The 21,963-nt window shown below is 37.3% G+C and overlaps 1 protein-coding gene and 1 long non-coding RNA gene across 3 annotated transcripts; one reads left to right on the forward strand and one right to left on the reverse strand.

Annotated features, from left to right (window-relative positions):
* Nucleotides 1-1,454: 1,454 nt before the first annotated feature.
* Nucleotides 1,455-16,322, reverse strand: LOC309511159 (casein kinase II subunit alpha). 2 transcript variants are annotated; one of them, XM_082186263.1, is made up of 15 exons: nt 16,214-16,322; nt 14,578-14,648; nt 12,532-12,611; nt 11,785-11,915; nt 10,483-10,594; nt 8,863-8,964; nt 8,703-8,753; nt 8,540-8,599; nt 7,386-7,469; nt 6,944-7,054; nt 6,715-6,816; nt 3,766-3,866; nt 3,520-3,668; nt 3,047-3,136; nt 1,455-1,851 (listed from the first exon to the last, which is right to left on the reverse strand). In XM_082186263.1, the coding sequence occupies exons 4-15, from the start codon at nt 11,883-11,885 to the stop codon at nt 1,733-1,735; spliced, it is 1,182 nt and encodes a 393-aa protein (XP_082042389.1). In that variant the 5' UTR covers nt 11,886-11,915; nt 12,532-12,611; nt 14,578-14,648; nt 16,214-16,322; the 3' UTR covers nt 1,455-1,732. The 2 variants fall into 2 exon arrangements, with proteins under 2 accessions (XP_082042389.1, XP_082042388.1); XM_082186262.1 differs by lacking the exon at nt 12,532-12,611.
* LOC309511229 lies at nt 2,147-3,136 on the forward strand. The gene is made up of 2 exons (XR_014210538.1): nt 2,147-2,729; nt 2,779-3,136. It is a non-coding gene; the product is annotated as an uncharacterized lncRNA (long non-coding RNA).
* Nucleotides 16,323-21,963: the final 5,641 nt, after the last annotated feature.

A 21,963-nucleotide genomic window follows, 5' to 3' on the forward strand; every position in this document is an offset into this window, starting at 1 on the left:
GGGAATCCAAAACAACCTAATAACCGGAGACAACATGATCCGTCTGGAGAGAATTGCGCTGCTCTGGGAAATGTGAATACCAACTTAGACTCTTGGTTTGATGCTTCTTGTAGAACACTGAAAAAATTTATCTGTGAAAGGGAATATTAATAATCCTCCATCAGTGGTACTGCATGTTATTAAAGAGGTCTAACATGTAAATGCACAGAAAAAATTATTGTCTGCAAATTTCAGTTTTTTTTTTGTGTAATGGTGCCCAATTTTAGTCCAAAAATATTGTTCATGAAACTGTGCTGCGGTCAGCAGGTGGAAGCCTTGCAGTTCTTCTTGGAATAAAAAGTATTTATTAGAATAACCAAGTGCTTAAGTAGCCTACAAATAAGAGTGTATATGGACAATATCTCTTTTGTTTATGTATCTAAAATAACTGCAAAAAAAGAAAGGTTCTGTCTTATAAGGAATTTTGTGTTGAAATGTATTCTCAGTTTCCATTGTCTGATTTTCTTTCCTGTGTTTCTGTTTCTTTGATTACCGCGTTAGTTCCTGTGGTTACGTCATCAGACACACCTGTAGTTAATCATGCTTGATTTCCTTGTGTATTCAAACTCTTGTGCTTCGGTCATGTTTTGTTAGTTGTCGTTTGCTCTTATGGTGTTCAGTCGTGGGGTGCCTGGATGTCCTGGATGTCCCGGTTTTGCCCTTTGTGTTCGTGTGGACTATTTGCCTCTTTCCCGGTCTGGATTATCTGTTTTTTTTTTTCTTTTGCTATTAAAGTTGTGCACACTTGGGTTCTCTCTCTGCCTCGTCTCTACAAACCCATTACAGACACATTAAATATCTCAGCTGTATCACACAGGTACTTTAACTCGACAATAGCATACACAATTAAATTAATTACCAATAAGGCTTTAATTTGCTCTGAATGCCTGTATATACAGGTTACTATATACAGGTTCATATTTAATATGAATAATGCATAATGTATAATTAATTCTAAAGTGAAGATCATGGTAATGCACTAGCAATGACTCTCCTGTTAAAGATGATACTCCTATTAAAGACTGAATTCATTGTAAACTTTTGAGTTTTTTTGTAAGGTTTTGGATAGTAATTCTATCCTGGTAAATAAGGAAGGGTGGATTTAGTAACACTTGAGTCATTACTATTGGGTTACCAGGATCTTCACTTCAGATTACTGATCCAAATAATTAGTAGTTCCTTTAGAAAGTTGAGTCATTACTATCCAAAAGGAATATAATGTAAACTTAGAAAGCAATGCAAGTCACTTTGAATAAAAGCATCTGTCAAATGCATGAATGTAAAAATGGTTCTTGCACCTTGATATTTGTCTATGAATTATATGTTGTCGTTTTAAATCCCCAAAAACCTGTAGATGAACAACAATCTCATCAGCAAATATCCATATTGTTCAAATAAAAAAACAGAAGCCAAAATAGGGACATATAAAATAAATTTTATTATCCATTTTCTGAATTTCTACACTGTAGTGGCTTCTATATAGACACCATCATCAGGAAAGACTGCCGGACACCGATGCAACATAACAACTGTCTGCTGTGTGTCCCAGCTTCAATATATAATTATTGTATGGAAAAAAAACAAGAAAAAAAGGAAGAAAAAAAAAAGAAACCTAGTTTAGTCTCTCTTTAGTTTGTTTACACAACATAAAACTGTGGCCCAGGGCAGAGAGAGCGAGAGTGTGTGTGTGTGTTCAGGGCTGCGCACCGGCGGCTGCAGGAACCTGTGTGGCGAGAGCACTGGGAGACGAGATGACCGGAGAGCCGGCGATGTTGGCCATCGGCTGGGACGAGGACATGGATGTGACGCCTCCTACAGGCAAACAAACACACTCAGCATTTAGAAGCAAACACACTTGCAATGCGTCAAGGATCAGCTGACACTCTTGACCCCTTGAAGACCTGCAGACAGGGTCCGAAATTAACTTTTTGGCTCACCTGCCACGGGGACTGGTAGATGAAAAAAATCCACCAGCCAAGCATATTTTTTACCGGCCAAAATAATAAACAGCCTTTTTTTTGTCACATATACATTCATTTCAGTACTTTTAATTTAGATAATAAGGTAGGCCTATTATGTTGAATACAAACATCAAAAATTGTCCAGAGCAAAATTTGAAATGTATAATAAAAAAAATAAAAAAATAATAATAATAATAATAATAAATATAAATATATATATATATATATATATATATATAGATCAAAATGTGAGAAATATATGAAATATTATCATTGGGGTGAAATAAAAAAATTTTTTGTCAGTTTTGTTACCTGACTCATGTGGAAGGGAAGGAAGAACGTACTCGGTTACTTTAACCTCGATTCCCTGAGAGATAAGGGAACGAGTATTGCGTTGCGAACGCTATGAGAAAACTCCTTTTCTCGAGAAAAGAACGACCATGGTGTGTAAAGCAGAATCAGCCTGGCCAGCGGCGGAGTTGCACGATCCGCGAGTGCTGAAGACGTTGAACGCACGGCTTTGATGGGTGCGCAGGAGGACACAAATGGGCGGCGACCGCTTCTTCCAGTGGCGGGAGCTTTTTCCTCAGCGCCGTCAACAGATAGAGCGTTAACTGTACGTACACACCGCCGCCGACTTGAGCTGCAAAGAAGCTCTGGCCGTCCTGTCAAGGACGCTTGTCAAAAAGTACGGGGAAGCTTGACGCTTGGCCGCTCTGAATAGTGTGTGTGCGCGCGGCCGGGGCTCTCTCTCTCTGCTCGTTCTTAGAGGCAGAAGAGAGCGTGCGCGCTTAAAATTTCATATTTTGGTATGAACATTCACCCACCAGTGTGGCGGATAGCCTTTTGAGATTTACTCGCCAAACAGAAAATCTACCCGCATTTGGCGCTTGGCGGGTGTTAATTTCGGACCCTGCCTGCAGATCAATGCCTTTTAGTAACGTCGTGTTTCTCATAAACACAGACAAATACTTTTGTATTCTTAATTATAGTTTGTGATTCTCAATTCAATAAGCATGATCCCCGGAGGGAGTCACATGACTGACCTGTGATCATACTGGACGTGCTGACAGGAGTGGATCCAGCGGACAGTCCTGAAGTGGAGCCCATCCTCGCCTGGTCCTTCACAATGGGATCTGACACAAGACATAATAATAATTTGTTACATTTATATAGCGCTTATCTGGGTACTCAAAGCGCTTCACATATGGGCACAGTGATGAAACACATGATGCCATCAATAGAGTACATAAGCCTTTTATTTTTAGCCTTTTATGAGCGAGCAAATCCTATGTCCACATTACAACCGCTTTAGTTCCTACAGAGACATTGTTCACACTTCTCAATCATTTCATCACATAACTGACGTAAATGTCAACTTTGCAATCAAGGTGTTTTTGAATCAGATTGGGATATTGGTTCAGCTTCCGTGGCTATTTATAGGTTTAAGAGATCCTAGACTCTGGCATGAGGAGCACAGCAGTTGATCTTCATAGTGTCTGTAGATGAAGACACTCACAGAAATAAGGGTGCTCCATGGCCTCACGGGCGGTGAGGCGAGCTTGGTGGTCGTAGCGCAACAGTTTGTCCAGGAAGTCCAACGCTTCGGTACTGACCAGGTGCTGGTTCTCACTGTGGACAAACCGTTCCCACCTTTTCCGGGAATGTCTGGAGAGAGAGAGAGAGGATTACCAATGAAAGAGAGATAGTAAAACCCTTAAAGTGAGGTCAAAGAATGGATAAACAATTACACATCTCAACGTACCTTCCCAAAATGTCGTTGAACCGTGGGTCGAGCTCAATGTTGTATTTGTCGATGTAGTCGTAGAGGTCCTCTGTGCCCAGGACTTTGGCAATCCGTACAAGCTGGACAAAGACACAGTACTGGTTAAAGACAGCAGAGGGCAGCAGACACACATCCAACAGATCAAACCAGCTGACAACTGAGCATTACACTGGTTCCCTCCACACAATAAACTTTTCCATTGGCTGTTGGATTATTGCAGAAAATAAGTTCTGTAACCACCAAAAGTTTATTATTCTTGCCTGTTTTATTCATCATGACAACCTTCACAAATTGAGATAACTTTTGTAAATTTTGAAGCATAAATTCAGAATAGTTTGCAAGTATGTGATTGTGAACATAAAGCTGTGAAAGCAGACTTTTCCAATTTAGCCAGTTGTTGATTTTTTTAAACACAAGGGGGAATTAGTGATGTATTTTATGTTATAAAATAAAATGTGAAAATATCTTGAGCTTGTGTTCACCAGAAACCTTATTTTAAGCGTTTAACCACAAATCCATTCAAAAGCCCAATTGACTTCAGAACGTAGACCGGAAGTGCTGAAATGCACTCGCTTTCAGGGTTTGGCCTACAAAGAAAATTATATACTTATAATATAATCAATATAATTATAATTTTATATATAGTTATATAATTTCTATATAATAGTGTATTTTAGGGCTGCAACTAATGATTATTTTGATAATCGATTAATCTGTCGATTATACAGACTCTACTAATCAAATTCATTGTCCATTAATTACATTATTGATAATGGCCGATTTGATCAATTAGTTGTTGCAGCCCTACCAAAATTCAAATACTTATGAGTATGCAAAGTATGTACTGCACTTTAATTTATAGACAGATAGTAGGACACTGGGAGAAACTATAACATCATCTTGATAACATCGGAAAGCGGTCACAAATCTTTCTATTTGCGAACACAAGGGATTGTGGGAAATATTAGAGCACAAAATACTCAAATGTACATATTTCAAAAACATTCCACCATCCAAGCACATCGTCTTCCATGCTATGATCTGAGGTCAGTGTTGGGTTAAGTTTCACTAAAAAAGTCATTAATTACTAGATACTAATTACATCTTCAACAGTGTAATTAAATTACTATACCAATTACTCTCTCTGAAAAGAATTGGATTACTAATTACTTTCTAAATCCCATATCAACCTCGACCAGATGAACAATACAAGGACAGACAATAATCTGCTCTTTTAATTCTTTCAAATAAACAATATACAATTGCATAAATTAATCTTGAACTGACCAACGTGTGTAAAGGATGAAATTTACATTAAAAACGCATTTAACATTAAATTTTGATGTTAAATCCACTATTGTTTTATATAGAATTGTTCTAGTCTATACAGTATATAATGCAATTACATCAGAAGTAACTAATTAAACTACAGAATTAAGAGTAATCCCTTACTTTACTTTTTCAAGGGAAAGTAATTGGACCACTTGGTAATTAATTACACCCAACAATGTTTGAGGCAAATTAATTCTAATAATATTTTGTGATTACGCCACCAGGGTTCATACACATTTTAACCAATACTTTTCGGCACATTTCCATGACTTTGTATTCCTGAAAATGTCAGTCGGCATTAGAGCTGACACAGAAGCGGCATCAAAACTGGCATTAGCCTACTATATTTACACTTCATTTACAATTGCATAAATAAAGCTATTCAATAGGCTATTTAAATGAAATGATTTATAATTTTAACGTTTTAATTAAAAGATACTTTAAATATGAAACTAAACCCACCAGTAGGTGGCGGCAAGTCACTTAAGTCTTAATAAGAGAGTTGTTGGAGTCATTTATTCAACCGATTCGTTCAAACGGCTGATTCATTCAGAAAAACAAGTGATTGTTCATTGAATCGTTAAAATGATTCGTTCAAAACACGGATTTCATTAAATAAATGTAAAAAAATCATCGATGTCTGTTGGACTACGGCTTCATTATAAAATTCTCGTCGGCGATATAAAGTGAAAATTGACATTGTGTCCAAAAAGTAACTCACAATGTTAACTTTATTGTTAATTTAACTGTTCTATAACATTAAGCACATTTGAAATTGTGCACAGGAAAACGGCACTCTTGCTCATGTGATATTCTAATATGACAACATAATATGATACAAATATAAGACAAAAACTCATTTGGGGACATCTATAACTGCACTGATAGATCACGCAGTGAAAGCAAGCATGAGAGACAAACGCGATGTCAGCTCGCACTCGCAGTGCCTCGTACATAGTTAAAACAATGATTACAATATCATCATAGTTCATAGACAATATCGCACACTCCTAAGCACATAAAGAATGAACTTACAATTGAACTGACATTTACTCGTTTTCTTCTGTCCTCTCGCGTGCAGGAGACATACGTAGGCTATTCTATGTATCTTTTCACATGCGGCCAGAGCTGCAATCCTCTTTCCGCTACATTCTCGACCCACCGGTGCTTGCAAAACCTTAGCATGCTCGTGCCACTTTCCTGGCATTTCAATTAAGTTTCTGTAAGCACCGACTTCGCCTCAGGTGGGGTTAACATCGCAACAAGTGAGTGAATCGGAAGTGAACTGAACGTTATGCCGCCCGAATAAGGACGTTAAGACAACGCGAAATAGGCCAATTTTTTTTATTAAACAGTTTTTGTATTAATCACATATTATGCTGTGTCAAAAAAATTAAATTCCATGACTTTTCCAAAACTTTCTGGGTCTTTTTATTTTTTCAAAACCTTTCCAGGCCTGGAATTTGCATTTTTCAAATTCCATAACTTTTCCAGGTTTTTTCAAAACGTACGAACCCTGCGCCACAAACATCAGTCACTATAAAGTGCCAAGACAACAATGAATATTTGAAAAGGCCTAGAAGCAGGAGGTCTCACCTGATCATAGTTGTCGTGTCCGTGGAAAAAAGGCTCTTTCCGGAAGATCATACTCGCCAACATGCAGCCTAAGCTCCACATGTCTAAACTGTAGTCGTACATCTGAGGGACGAAACCAACATGAGCGTCAAAAAGCAGCAAAACAAAACAGACGACTTCATGTTACACTGTTTCTGTATGTGCGTGTTTATTCAACAGATGCTTTTGTCTTGTTTGCATCTGGTCTCACCTGATAGTCCACCAGCAGTTCAGGTCCTTTGAAATATCGAGACGCCACCCTGACGTTGTACTCCTGACTGGGGTGATAAAACTCCGCTAAACCCCAGTCTATCAGACGCAGCTAAACAAGAAAACACACCATCAGACAAGAGTCAGATGTGAACTCAGTCAACAGGGGAATAATTAATGATTCAAATCACAATTAGTGATTCACTCAGCATCTCATAGGAGTGTCCCTGATGATGCAGGAAACTTGCAAAATTGTAGACCTTTTAAATTTGATCTAGCTTAAAGTAATGTGCTTGATGTCACAGCAACAAACAAAGCTTCTCTTTTACTACAGCAATCTCTGGTGTGTGATTGGTGCACGCAAGCGAGCTCGTCGTCATTCAGCCAATCAGACGTGTGGAGTGAGATGGCGTAACACCAAGGCTGACGCGAGCGGGAAGTACCTTTCTGTGTTCATGGTCGATCATTACGTTGTGTGGCTTCACATCTCTGTGCATGATTCCCATACTGTGGCAGTAGTCCAACGCCTGAGAGAGAGACAGGGAGAGAGAACCACACTTAAACTCAAGGCTTCTCACGCCTTTTCACTAATAAATCATTATTTAATCGTTTGTGATTAATGGATTACTTATTTTTTTAACTAAAAAAAAACATGATAGCTGATTAAATATATGTATATTCAAAATATTGTATTATTTTATTTAATATATTTTTTAAATAAAATTCATCTACAATAAAATGTATCTCAATTTAAATTTACATAAGCAAAATTTAAGATTATTTTAAAAGATTGAATATTAAAACATTAGAGAACATTCAAATTTTATCTTGTAAAATCACCCAAAGAAAAGCTGTATATTATATATTAATCACAATGCAATGTCTTCTATGCGTTTAAAAATCCCCATATATAATATTTAATTTGGCAAGGACGAGGTAAATTAATCAAAATTGACAAGATTTCTATTTCAAATAAATGCTGTTCTTTTAAACTTTTTGTTCATCAAAGAATCCTTTTGGCAGCAGCACAACTGTTTTCAACACTGATAATAATCATTTATGTTTCTTGAGCCACAAATCATCATATTAGAATGATTTCTGAAGGATCATGTGACACTGAAGACTGGAGTAATGATGCTGAAAATTCAGCTTTGATCACAGGATTAAAGTACATAGAAAATGTCACCATATTATAACAAACAGGAAATTGTTGATCCTAATACAAAAAGGGTCTGGGAATCAAAGACAGCGAGAAACAGAGGGAGGGAAATGCAGCCCGAGTGGTGAAGGTACAGAGGTTAAGCCAGTGGACAGATGCTCTTTCTGCTGCAGTGACGCAGTTTTACCTGATCCAGATTAACACACCTGAACCCATGAACTCCAGGATTCCCACACAACTGACTAACAGCACATCTATATGAACAACATACTAAAACTGCAGCAATAAGATCTGGGGAGAGTTTGAAACCGATTGGGAAAATACAGGTACAGTAAAAATGGTATAAACAAAACTAATAATTAGGTACAAGTGGCCACAGACTTGAGATAATCTGGAGTTTCTGTGAAGAGCTTTAAGATGATATCTGAAGGAACTCACCTTTAGGATCTCGTACATGTAGAACCGAATGTCGTAGTCTGATAGCGTTTGATACAATTGCTGCACGACAGAACAAGCGGATGGTTGAGTTTAATCGAACTGATTTTTTTGTCTCACATTTTTGGTGCTAGAATTGATTTAGCAGGAAGTAGAACTGATTTACCTTGAAGTCTGTGTTGTTCACATGTTCAAATACCAGTGCTGGGGTTCGAGACTTGAGGGAGAAACACAAGAGACTTCAGTCAAAGACGCATTTGAAACGTCACTCTCAACAATACAGAACATTTTCATATCAAACATCATCTTCAAGAAATCCAACTGACCACTGGATCCTTGACAATGTCTAGAAGTGTGATGATGTTGGGGCCGCCTCTCAAATTCTCCAAAATTTTGATTTCCCGCTTGATTTTCTTCTTCTTTACTGGCTGCATAATGACAAAACATGCGACAAAATCATTAAAGACCAGATAACACTGCATTTGCAATACATTTAACTTCCATAATGTGTTAAACAGAATATCCAGTGGGAAATAACATAAGGCAGGATTTGATTATATCCATCTGTGTTTGTTTGACTGCACTGACACTATCGGATGAGAACTGAAATGAGCTCAATGATGAACTTTACACAGTTATTGAGCAGAACTGAATCAACACTGAACCAGATTTGAGCTGAATAAATTACACAACTTTTTTAGAGCTACTTTACAGCAGAACTTAAATTTGTATCATATTTGAAAAAAAAAATTGCATCATTGATTCTGTTATTTACCTGTTTATTACTGTGAAGCTTATGACTGGGTTAAAAATATTGATTTCCCGATTTTTTCAAAAATGAAATGGAGAATTTTGAAAAAATGATATGCGCTATATTAAATATTCATTATATTTTTACTTAACCTGTTCCTCAATTTCATATATGTTTGAATAAATCTGTCATTTAAAACAAGTTATGACAGCAAACATTTTAACGAATTGGAGAAGAAACATAATTGTGTCATTAAAAAGTTGTTATTATTATAAAGACTGCCTTATGTGCAATTCAAATCAGTTATTAATTTTAACAGATTTTTTTCCTTTAGAATAATTGACAGTGTACCTGATATATATCCAAATGAATCAATATCGAATCAAATTGAATCGAATCGCAAGCTTGTGAATCGAAATTGAATCAAATTGTGAAATGTGTGTCAATGCCCAGCTCTAGTGAAGCTGCTTTAAAACAATCTATCGTATAAAACCCTAAATAAATAAAGCTGATTTGACTTGATTGGATCATGAAAAGTGGAGAGATTATTGGTAAAAAAAAAAAAATTTCACAACAAACATGTAATTGATTACATCAGAAAAAAAAAGAGCTAATTTTATTGAGAGTAAGAGAAGGTTATTTCACTTTGATAATGGGTTTGAGAAGGGAAGGAACAAGCTGGACTAAGGAAGTAAATAAGCCCAATTTCAATTTCATCTTGTGTTGAAGTACAGATGAGTTTGACGCAAAGACATCTGATATAACCGCGTCTAGACTCAATCTGTGCGGCTTCATCCTCCGTGTCTCCAGGTAGGGGAAGTTCATTATACACGACTGGCTACATTACGGGACAACGGCGCTAATCTTCAAAACTATTTATCACTTAGCTTGAAAAGAAGCTCTCAGCTCGTCGGGTGTTATCGCTAGAATCTAGAGCTTTCTCTGGTTTAGAGGAGGAGGAGGAGGAGGAGGAGGGGGCGAGGAAGGAATTCGACAGGCGCCCGTTCATCTGAACGCCGGCCAGCAGCTTCTGGTTTCGATACCGTCCACTGCCTTCCATAACGTAAACAAGCTTATCTCAGCATACGTTCTTGTCAACGACTCGGAAAATGAAGTCTAAGGGTCTTCCCAACCTGAACCCAACCCGACTTCACCGAACGCCTTTAAAGCTGTCTGGAACAACAACGCTCTTCACCTTGAGTATTTTGACGACTACTTTCTCGTTGTTTGTGATGTTGATGGCTTCAAACACTTCGCTGTACTTTCCTCGGCCGAGTTTCCGCACCAGCTGGTAGTCATCTTGATTCCTGTTGACAAGACCGACAGCTGTTATTACAAGCGCAAATGAAATGCCGATCCAGACAAACAAAAGACATCAGCACTGTATCCCTACAGAGAAATACTTCACACAACCTTCTGCAAACTCTGACCACTGAATGAAAACTAATAAGATACTTAATATTTGATCATTAGCCATGTAAAGTGTTCAACCAAACACCATTAGCTTGCAATTACCACAGTGTTTATGAACAATAAAGTCCTCAAGACCCCTGTGTTCTGTTCAATTCAACTGCATTTAATTGAGATTAAATCTGCCCTAAACACGCAATCGAGAATCAGCGTCACTGCGAGAGAAAGAGCAGATCTTGTGATATATCTCAACACATTACTGCGCTGGCACAATCCTACCGCTTTCAGATTTAGCGAGAGCAATCTGTGAACCTGTTACACTGACTTGTTAAAAAAAAAGCCAACTCAAAAGAACGATTCACTAACAAATCAAACAATCACTATGGATTGTGAGCAAGTTTTACCTTTTTTATTGTCTCTTCTGCTCACCAAGGCTGCATTTATTTGATCAAAAATACAGTAAAAACAGCAAAATTGTGAAATATTATTACAATTTTAAATAACTCTTGTATTGTAATAGATTTTAAAATGTAACTTATTCCTGTGATCAAAGCTGAATTTTCAGCATCATTACTCCAGTCTTCAGTGTCACATGATCCTTCAGAAATCATTCTAATATGCTGATTTGATGCTCAAGAAATATTTTGTATCATTAACAATGTTGAAAACAGCTGTGCCGCTTCATAGTTTTGTGAAAATAATAAAATAATCAGGATTCTTTGATTAATAGAAAGTTCAAAAGAACAGCATTTATTCCAAATAGAAATGTTTTGTAACATAAATGTCTTCACTGTCACTTTTAATGAATTGAATGCACGCTTGCTGAGTAAAAGTATACAAATATATATGTATATATTGCCTCCAAACTTCAGAATGGTACTGTATATTCATTATAGAAATTTCCAGGCTTGGAAAACATTATTAAAACAATCCAATCTTTTCCATGACTGATAACAACCCTGTAATTTACTTCATTTTTGTGATCTTCGACATTCCAGAAGTCTAATATCAGCCCACAATCATTCTCACATCAATATCAGGCATTGCCATCACACACTAAAAAAAATTAATCTGTCTCGGCACTCACCCCCACTCTACGACGTGAGATTCATAGTCCCAGTATTCCCGCGGTCTCTGTGTGTTGACGTCTGGATAAACGCGGGATCGACTCGTGACAGGGCCGGACATGATCTGTGTGTGTGGCTGCGCCTGTCAGGGCTGAACACACATACATACAAACACACACACACACACACACAAATAACCAATCAATACAAGGACAGAACTATCAGGCCAACGCACATCGATAACATTGACTGCAAAGCAATGCTTGGGGCCTGAAATATGTGGCCCCATTTGAACGTGGACAAACAAAAGGATAAAAAAAAATCTACAACTGGGATGTTCGGCTTTACAGGCCCCCGCCCACGACACGGACCCCTGACTGTCTTGATAAATTGGATTAAGGTTCTGAAACTCTGCCCAGATGGAGGAAAGTTTTAATCTAGATGCAAGCAGACCGAGGAAGACTCGACCAGCGCAGTCCAAAAGGTGTCAGCACATTCTTTCAGGGTTGAAAACACACACACATAAAAAATAAAAATAAACACAAGTTGGCTCCATTTTCTTTTTGGCTTTCTATTCATTTTAAGTAACTAGAGCTGTAGTACACAACTTTTTTTTTGTTCAAAATTAACAATTTTAAATAATGATTCAATACATCATCGATCCTTCAAAAACGTGTTTTTCTTACCCTCGTTCCCCACGGTGAGCCTATTATGAGTGTTTACATTTTAGACATTTAGAATTTTTTTGTGAGAAATTGCATACATACATCTATTAAAGGTAGGGTAGGCAATTTTCGGAGAGATAAGATCCCACCCTCCCTTCAGAGCGTCTCCAAAGCCACGCCTCCTTCAAAACATATGAACACGTACAGCAGGGAGCAAACAAAAGCGTCACGAGAGACGCTGCGTTAAACTACCTCATGTCTCAAAGCACATAACATTACAATAATAATGAACAAACAACTTAAAAGCTCTGACCTGTAGGCTACCACTTCATTTCGGCGTTGATATTGTTGCCATTGAAACACTGACATCAATCTCTCAAGATTTTTTCCTCTTTTTGCGCAGAAATTATATTTGTTGTAGCTCCCGTTCACCACTATAGAAGTTTACCCAACTATGAAGACTTCCACTTTTGAAAACCCCATTATCAAAATGTGAAAAAGATCAAAAGTAACGCTTATGCTTCAGAAAACACCATTCAAGGCAATACGGGTCGGTTAATGTTTAAAAATGTAAAAATAAATTAATAACTACAATAAAAAGATGTCTGCCGTGCTATATTAACTTATCTGTAGGCTCCTTACAGTTAAAAAAGCAGCTTTGCCACATTAAAATAGAAATAAATTTTACAAGAGCTGTGAATGTCACATCACATTTTAAACCAGGAACCTCCTGTTTAATAAACCATTTTGATACAGTACTGGAATCAGTGCTGATGAAAACTGGCCTGTAGGACATAGTGTGATTAGATTTCACTCGTGTCTGTACTACTGTAATATCATTTAACTAGCTGAAAGGGAAACCATATGGCCTGCTCATATCATCATTAAAAGGACAACTTTGCTAGTTTTCAACCAGCTTTGCATTGTTAGTTACAATGTCAGAAGTATATGTAAATGAACAATGTGTAGTCTTTCTCTATGTTAACCCGATGTCCTCATTTACAGTGTTGGGGAAAGTTACTTTTTAAAAAAGTAACGTGCTACAATATTGCATTTCTAAAAGTAACTAACTTCTTTACTTTGTTACTTTTTATGGAATGTAATGCGTCACATTACGTTACTTTCTCTCACCTGGGCTGAGCTGGCTTGTTTGTTTTTTTAATAACAAACAAAAGCTGTGTTAAATCAGGCTGAAGGAAATGCAAATTCACATCTCTGTACAGTAGAGCGCGCAACACAAACAAACCTTTTAGCTCTGCTTCCATTCTGTACTGTAGAAGAATAGGATGCAGGAAAAGAAAATCCAACACTCTTATTTCAGTAATTAAAAAAAATATTTCATTAAAGTCATTTTTGCTTATGGTTAAATTGGATTATCAAGGTCAGCAGCAAAGACTAAATTTGCGTACAAAGACGCAAAAACGCTAACAAATCTATCTTACAGACATTGTTAGAATATGAAAAGTTGATTGAAAATCAGTGAAGTTGCTCTTTAAATGTTAGGGACACAAGATATAAGACATGCAACATGCCAAAATATCTGTATCTGCATCTCTAGCATTGACGAACATCTCTAGCATTGCATCACGTCTCATGCTGTTTTTTTAAAGGTAGTATTGTGTTTTTAAGACGGCATTTAATATGAAAAATATCCACACTTTTTTACAAAATGTTACACTTGAGCATATCTTATGTAAACGCTGCTGAAGAAATGCATCGGTGTCGGGGTCAAGTAAACCTAAAACCTGCCTAGTTATAAGACCAATTCATCGACTAGTCATTTAGACAACTCGCCAACTAGTAAGTTTAAAAGTATGTTGTTTGGCACGGCCCCATTTATTAATGCTTCAGAAGTCAAACAGGAATGCTGGAACACAAACACAATGACGCTAAATGACATTCATGGGAGTGTACCATCAGCAACAATGGATAATTTTGTTTTGCCAGATGGCATTTGGGTTTGATCACCAAAGATTCCTGCCGCCTCAGAAGAGCGCTGAACCTGATATCACATGATTCACAAAGCCTGTATTCACCAGCAGTCATTACAGTATCTCAGAGCAAAAATGACATGATCTAATCTACAGAACAAATTTGACATTTTCGCCAGTGTGTCGAATGAGGTTTGGACATTTAACTCACACTCACCTTCAACTGTACTTGCGGGCAGCCTTGGGGAATCTTGTGCTGAATTTACAAGAGGACGACAGTCCAAACGCCTGTGAGGCAATGCAAAAACAAACAACATTAAGAATCGCCGATGATGGCAGTATCTGATTTGCACAGATGTGTGTGTGTGTTTGTTTGTTTGTTTGTATGTAAACCTGTCGTGTGCAGCCAAACCAGGACACTGGCACAAACCCTCTCAAAGCAACATTTGTGTTGAACACCAAGTGATGATTCAGTGAAAAACAATCATAAACTTTCATTAGGGAACATTCTCCATCTGTCCGTCAGAACTGTGTCGATCTCAGTCACTAAGTGCACAGAGATTGATCAACCGACCTCACCAGGATGAAACACCAGGGTATTTGCAGAGCTTTTAAAATCTAATTTAGGACTTTTTAAATCATACTAAAATTAATAACAAGTCCACACTTTGACCAATGAATAGGATTTTTATTGTTATTTTATGCAGCTTGCATTTACAAAGACCAGTTTATAGCATTTGAAATATTTCAGAGCATAATTAGATGCTCTAATTTTATATTTTGAAAATAATTAGAAAAATACATATTCAATATTGAAGCGGCTTCTTGAAGAAGAAAAAAATTTAGGGCGGGACTTGATTGGATGGTTGTGGTTTGCTATTGGTCGATCTCATGTGAGTGACAGGTTGTCCCACCAATTTTGATATTTAAAGTATTCCATCACTGTTGCGACACTTATTGGCCAGGGAAAAGTGTCCCATTGCCCATAATCTGTATTTTTGGGCATCAAAGACATGTTTTAAATGTGTCTATGATACCTAAAAATGCTACCTGGTTAGTTATCTCACTAGGTTTAATAATTATGCTTTGGGATGAAAGGAGTGTTTCCCTGGATTAAACCATCAAACCAGTTCACCACCTTCCAGAATGATAGTGGATACTGATAAATGAAATTAAAAACATTTTAAACTTTTTTTTTTTTTTTTATCAATAAACCTCTAACCACATAAGCAAACAAATGCACCTTTAAAATGTGTTTAAAATAACGCGTTCAACCCTTTAAATATTGACTTTCTTAATGAAATATCCACCAGTGAGCCTAAAACACAATCTTAAAGCCTCTCCATGGAGGATCCAAATACAGGGTGTTCAATATTTGAAGTCTTTGTGAAGCTTTTTACAGATTTAAAATGCAATAAGAGGTTAAATAAGAGAATAAGGAGGACCAAAATCAGACATGGAGCTCAAACACTCATTCAGATCAGGATGTAGAGCATCAGTTAGGAGCTAAACTAACAGCCTGTCCTTATTTCACACATTCGCAATCACTCAGTTACTTCATTTTCAAATACATCTACACGTAAACACATTTACGACATCATTTAAATGTTAAACAATTTAAAAGGCATAAAATCATCGAGTTAATCGTATATATCATTAGCATACCATCACGTTAGCCACAGCCATGCTAACGTTCAATCATCTACACATTACACATTTCTAAAGACACAAGAGAGCATAATACACAATACAAAACCCCCTCGTCGTCCCTGAAATGATTTAATGGTCATATATATATTCAAAGTATGTATAGATTTACACGAAGTATTGAAATAAAGGGCGGTTTGTATTACCTCTCAGCTCTGTGTTAATATGGCGGCGGCAAAGGCAGTTAGCGCGAGGAGACGCGACGCTCCTCCAGTCCTGCAGGGGGCGCGAGGCAGCGGCGCGAGGCACTGAGACTAGCTTCCGCTCGAACTAACGCTCGAGCGATTTCTATCCTGCTGTTGAGCACAGGCTTTTGATCGATTAACTTATATTTTTTTTACCGAATTTCACATCCATAAAAGCAAGTTTAGTAATAAAACCCCAAATTTATGGTTTTGTTGACTGAAGTAAGGATATACACAGACAGTTTAGAGACTCTTTGCATAAGTTTGTGTGCTCTACTACAATTACAAAGTATATATATTCTGCTTTCTATATTATTAGGTTACTCCTCTCTGGAACTTTTTATATATATTTACTTTTTTAATTGTAGTTTTATTGTATGCACAATTGTAGAATGTGGGGGGGGGGGGGGGGGGGGAATGTAATACTTTTTTTTCTTCTTTTTTTTTTCTTTTTGCATAATTACACTGCGCAATATTTGAAAACAAAATTCTTTCTGTTATTAAGAATGAACATAAATGCATACATGTTAGGCTTTTTCGTGATCCAGATGTGATGAATGGATTTTCATCATTTTTTTTTCTAAATATATCTGTCCAATGGTTTTGTTATATTTGGTATTATTCGATGTTGCTGTTTGATAATTGTATTTTGATGTTATTGTTTTATGCCACCAATTCAATTCAACTTTGTATTTTATGACCCCCCTTTGGACAAGAAAAAAAATTCTGTTGAGAAAGAAAATGTTTGTATAGGCTATATATTATGCTAATTAATATTTTGTATAGATTATATAGATAGATTGATAGATAGATAGCTTACAGTAGCCTAATATGATGCAATCAAAATGGCATTGCTTCAGCCAATCATAAGTTCCTTTGAGCACCATGTGACTTTAGAATGTGTGGGATTCCAAGATGATCTTTTCTCTCTTGAAACTTTCTCTCTTTTTGCTGGCATCATCCTCTCCAGCATTAATTAAGATGACAGAATTACAGCCCAGAAGTGGGACACACTAGAGTACTGGGAATATTAGCAGGCTATGAATGCCTGTCTGACAAGTTAATGGATAACTGTCAAGAGGACTGGTGTTATAGGCTAATTTACCTGATGACAGCTAACTCATCTGTACATATTTAACTATTCATAATCCACGGTAATGGGCACAGGCAAGTGATGGAATAATCTTAATTGATTCTGAAATAGAGTTTGACTTCATCTGGATGAAAAAGCACTGGCTCCCTTATACATAGAGACATAGATTTAGTTATATTCAGTGTGCTTAAAATGACATTGAGTGCATCATCACACACTGTAACACTTGTTTAGTCCGTTATAACCCTTTTGCTCAATCTATTGATGCTCTTAATCACACCATTATGTGATTTAATTTAGGAAATTGCTGAAATATTCATTAGGATAGCTTTGTAGTTGAATACCTGAGAAGTAAACCTTCCATCAAACTACTTGCTAAAATGCTGAGTAATTGTCCACAGATTATTCTTCCTATCAGACAGGTCTCATGTGATACTCTGTCTATATTAAAAAGCTATTCAATCCCATCAGCCTCTGAATAAATCCTGTCTGGTATGTGTGCTGGCCAAAGAGTGCAATTTTTCATGATGATGGAAGGCAATGGAAACTGCCTCGAAATTATGACAGTTCATTTACCAAGTTGGCAGAGAGTAAAAGCAGGAGAGATCAACACTGGTTACCCACCAAACACACAGATTAACATTCATGTTGGTGATGAGGGATGTCAAACATGATTCTAGCAAGGTCACAATTTGAATTAATGTTTATGATGCCATTTGTTCAAGGGTTGTGAACAGTAAATAGCAACTGTTTTGACGTATTTCCTTTTAAAAGAGGAAGCAGGGACGGACCATATCAAAGTTAAAAAAAAAAAATTATAGCCAATAAGATTTAGTTCATGCCAGAATTATGAACAATGATTTGCTACTTAATAATACTAATGCTAATCAGTGCTAGTAGAAATTGTGTCCATTCCATTATAGGACAACAAATTCCATACACCTGTGAGTGCAAGATGAGTTATTCATATTTTGGTCAGTTTTACCAGAATATAGCAAGATTAACAGATATAGGCCTATAGGCCTAATAAATATTGTCATAATTTCTTCACCATCATGTCATTTCAAACCTGTATGACTTTCTTTCTTCTGCTGAACACAATAGAAGATATTTAGAAGAATGTTGGTAATCAAACCATTTCGGTTCCCATTGACTTTCATTGAATTTTTGTTCATAATGGAAGTAAATGGGAACCAAAGCTGTTTGGTTAACAACATATCTTCTAAGTTCAGCAGAGGAAAGTTAGTTATACAGGTTTGAAATGACATGATGGTGAAAGAATGATGACAGAATACACATTTTTGGGTGGATGATATTTTGAGAATTCCTGTTTTTATGGAATATTGCAGCATTTATTATAGATGATTTATCCGTGCACATCATTATTTTTTAATGCGTGTCCTCATAACCTTTAATCAGAATAACTTCTCCATCTTGCAGTGACTTCTTCTCTTCTCTGATGACGAGGGCGGGGCAACCTGTCACTCATATGAGATCCACCAATAGCAAACCACAACCATCCAATCAATTCCCAATGGACGAAATCAAGCCCCGCCCACATTTGTTCTTGTTCCAGAAGCCGTTTTTAAATTGAAAATTAGAAACTTTTTCTTGAATACAAACATTTAGTTTGTTAATTACTTTTCTCTCTAAATCGTGACCCAAACCACATCAAACAGAGGTTTCTAAGTTCAAACTGGTCCTGATGGTCCTGTAACCCGAGCGAGCTCGTACTCCCTAATGTAAAGTGCCGCGGAGCGTTTCCTTTTTTCCGTCAAGCATGAGAGTACGTTCTGTACCTCATGGTTCCGGCAATTTCCTTTCAGCCTCCATGTTTAAAAGGAAAATCCCGAGGTCCCGTGTGCCCTTGGGCCTTTTTCACATACACATGTAAATCTGACCTTACCAGCTTTCAAAGACTTCCCTCAACAGTGTGTTTCTTGAAAAGACAGCTAACCGGCCATAATGTGGCCTAGTGAGGGATCCTCAACGGTTAATTATCCATTTACGCTTTTAAAGAGAAAAATCCTTTTAGCGCGCACACAGAGGACTTCTTTGATAGTAGGCAAGGCCCTCCTAAATACCAGAGTGGAGGACATGTCAAATGTAACTCTATTACACAGGACCACTCTCTCCCATTATCAAAACTCTAACCCCTGTTCTGCTCCACAGCGGCCTGCTCCACTTTACCACAGGCGCCCATAGAAATACAGGAAAGGTAAAACCCAGATGGGTAGACTTCCTGTCTTGTCTAGCGACGGCCCATTCATTTCCATTGGCAGTAGTTCCGTCTGATAAAAGGGAAAAATGGCCAACAGATCGAATGTCCACGGACGGATGAGACTCTGCTTGGGACGTGCAAGGGATTATTTAGTCTTAGTTTGTGAAATCGGTCACTTGTGGAATTTCCGACTTCCCCGAATTTAAAGGGATAGTTCACCCGAAAATGAAAATTCTGTCATCATTTTCTCACCCTCAAGTTGTTCCAAACATGTATTAAGTTTTTTGTTCTGCAGAACTCAAATGAAGATATTTTGAAGAATATGGAAACCAAACAGTTGATGAGCCTCATTGACTTCCAGAGTATATCTTTTTTTCTCCATACTATGGAAGTCAATGGGGTCCATCAACTATCTGGTTACCCACATTCTTAAAAATATCTTGAATAATACTCACTTGAGGCAAATGATGACCGAATTTTCATTTTTGGGTGAACTATCCCTTTGAGGCTGGAATACACTACATGACTTTTGCACAGATTTTTGCCCCGTTTTGCCGTCTGTACGAGACAACACAGATGTTTTTTTTAAAGCTTCAGACTATGATTCCATCAGTCAGAGATCAAACATGTTTGATATTTTGAGCCGAATCTTGTTTTCATTTGTCACACGTCTCCTAGCAACAAGGCACAAGTTTCTGCGCAAGTTTGTTGCTTTTGAAACAACTTGAAAAGTCATGGCGGTAGTGTGTGAATGATGCTCTGTCGTTTAGTGAATGATGCCCAGTTTTTCTCAGTAACAACTTACCATGTCAGCAAGTGTACTATAGTGGTTAACAATACATGTTCCCAAGTTGTTAAGTATAGCCAACTCCAGCCTTAAGGTGCGGCTACTGTGGCGAAATCCAGTCAGTCCAAAAGGAATCTGCATGACTGTGAGTTTGCGTGAGGGCGAACATTTCGATTTTGCTCATATCCAAGTTGGCCATGCAAAGTTGTCGTGTTGACCATCAAAAAGCTGCTTGGTTTGAAAGTGACTGCTGTGTGTGAGCAGTGCTTCATATATCACTAACACTACTGACAACAATGAACAAACATTGCCCGGCCCCCAAAATAAATTGGATGATTATTGCTGTGATAATTATGTTTCTAGCATGTTATATGTTTGGCAACAGTTCTTCTAACCCTAACTGATGGAGTGTGTAACTTTTAATTTCTTAAACAACCATGTCTTGACCAAACATTGATGCATCTCTTGATGGAAATCACATCACAACATTTACTTCCATCAAGAAGAGGTGCATCAATGTTTGGTCAAGATCTTGTATTGACAATGCAAGAGCCCAGCTCTCTGTAAAGTCTCCTCCAGCACATCCCAAAGACTTTCAATGAATTTAAGATCTGGAAATGATTCTTCAAGCTCCTCACAATCATTCTTTCACAATCTGAGCCTGATGAATCTTGACATTGTCCTGCAATATGGTCATGATGTGTCTTTCTACATGGTTGTTTGAGAAATGAAAAGCTACACACTTCATCAATTAGGGTTAGAAGAACTGTTCCCAAACATATAACAAGCTAGAAACATAATAATCACTGCAATAATCATACAATCAAGGATTTGCCTATTTAAATCCGAACCACGATTGTTTTGTCCGGGGAGTGTATATTGCATGCAAAGTTCCACTAATGTGACCAAACCTTCCCCAGCTAACAGGGAACGATCTTAGAACTTTAGCTAACGTTCTGGCAAGGTTCTCTTGAACAAACATTCTTCCAGTAACGTTAACATAACGTTTGTTCAAAGTTATCTGGTATTAAATATTGTTCTCAAAACATTACCACAAAAACACTATCATGGAAAGCTTTTTTCTGAAACGTTTTAGTTGGATGTTTGTCTAACGTTTTTAAAATGTTACTACTTGTTACATATTCAGAGAACATTCAACATGATAAAAAAAAAGAAGAACCTTGACTTTTTCTGAACGCTAAGAGAATATTATAACAAAACCATTTTCATAACTTAATGGACATGTTTTTACTTTTGTTCTTGTGTTTATTAACTTTTTTTGGTACGTGCTTTATTCTGATCGTTGACATTTAGAATAGTTTCGGAAACGTATCTCGAAGTCATCACGGAGTCCCTTTGTTACATCATACGGCTCGAATCCCAACTCTTTCCGAGTCTAAACCTGACCTTGGGGTAGATTTCCAACCTTTGTGGGTAAATTCCCGACCTTTTGGTAACATTTCTGGAACTCACTGTACCTAAAAAACCGACAGGTCATGTGTTTGGCCCAGGATGTTACCCGACACTGTCTTTCTCTCAAAATTAATCTCAAGGAAAGCTAGGGGGGGAAAAGTGGAATTTCCTGAACACAGATCCCAGAGTCTCTCCCG

The sequence above is a fragment of the Leuciscus leuciscus genome, assembly GCF_965113295.1.
Source record: "Leuciscus leuciscus genome assembly, chromosome: 12".
In the NCBI taxonomy this organism is placed as follows: domain Eukaryota; kingdom Metazoa; phylum Chordata; class Actinopteri; order Cypriniformes; family Leuciscidae; genus Leuciscus; species Leuciscus leuciscus.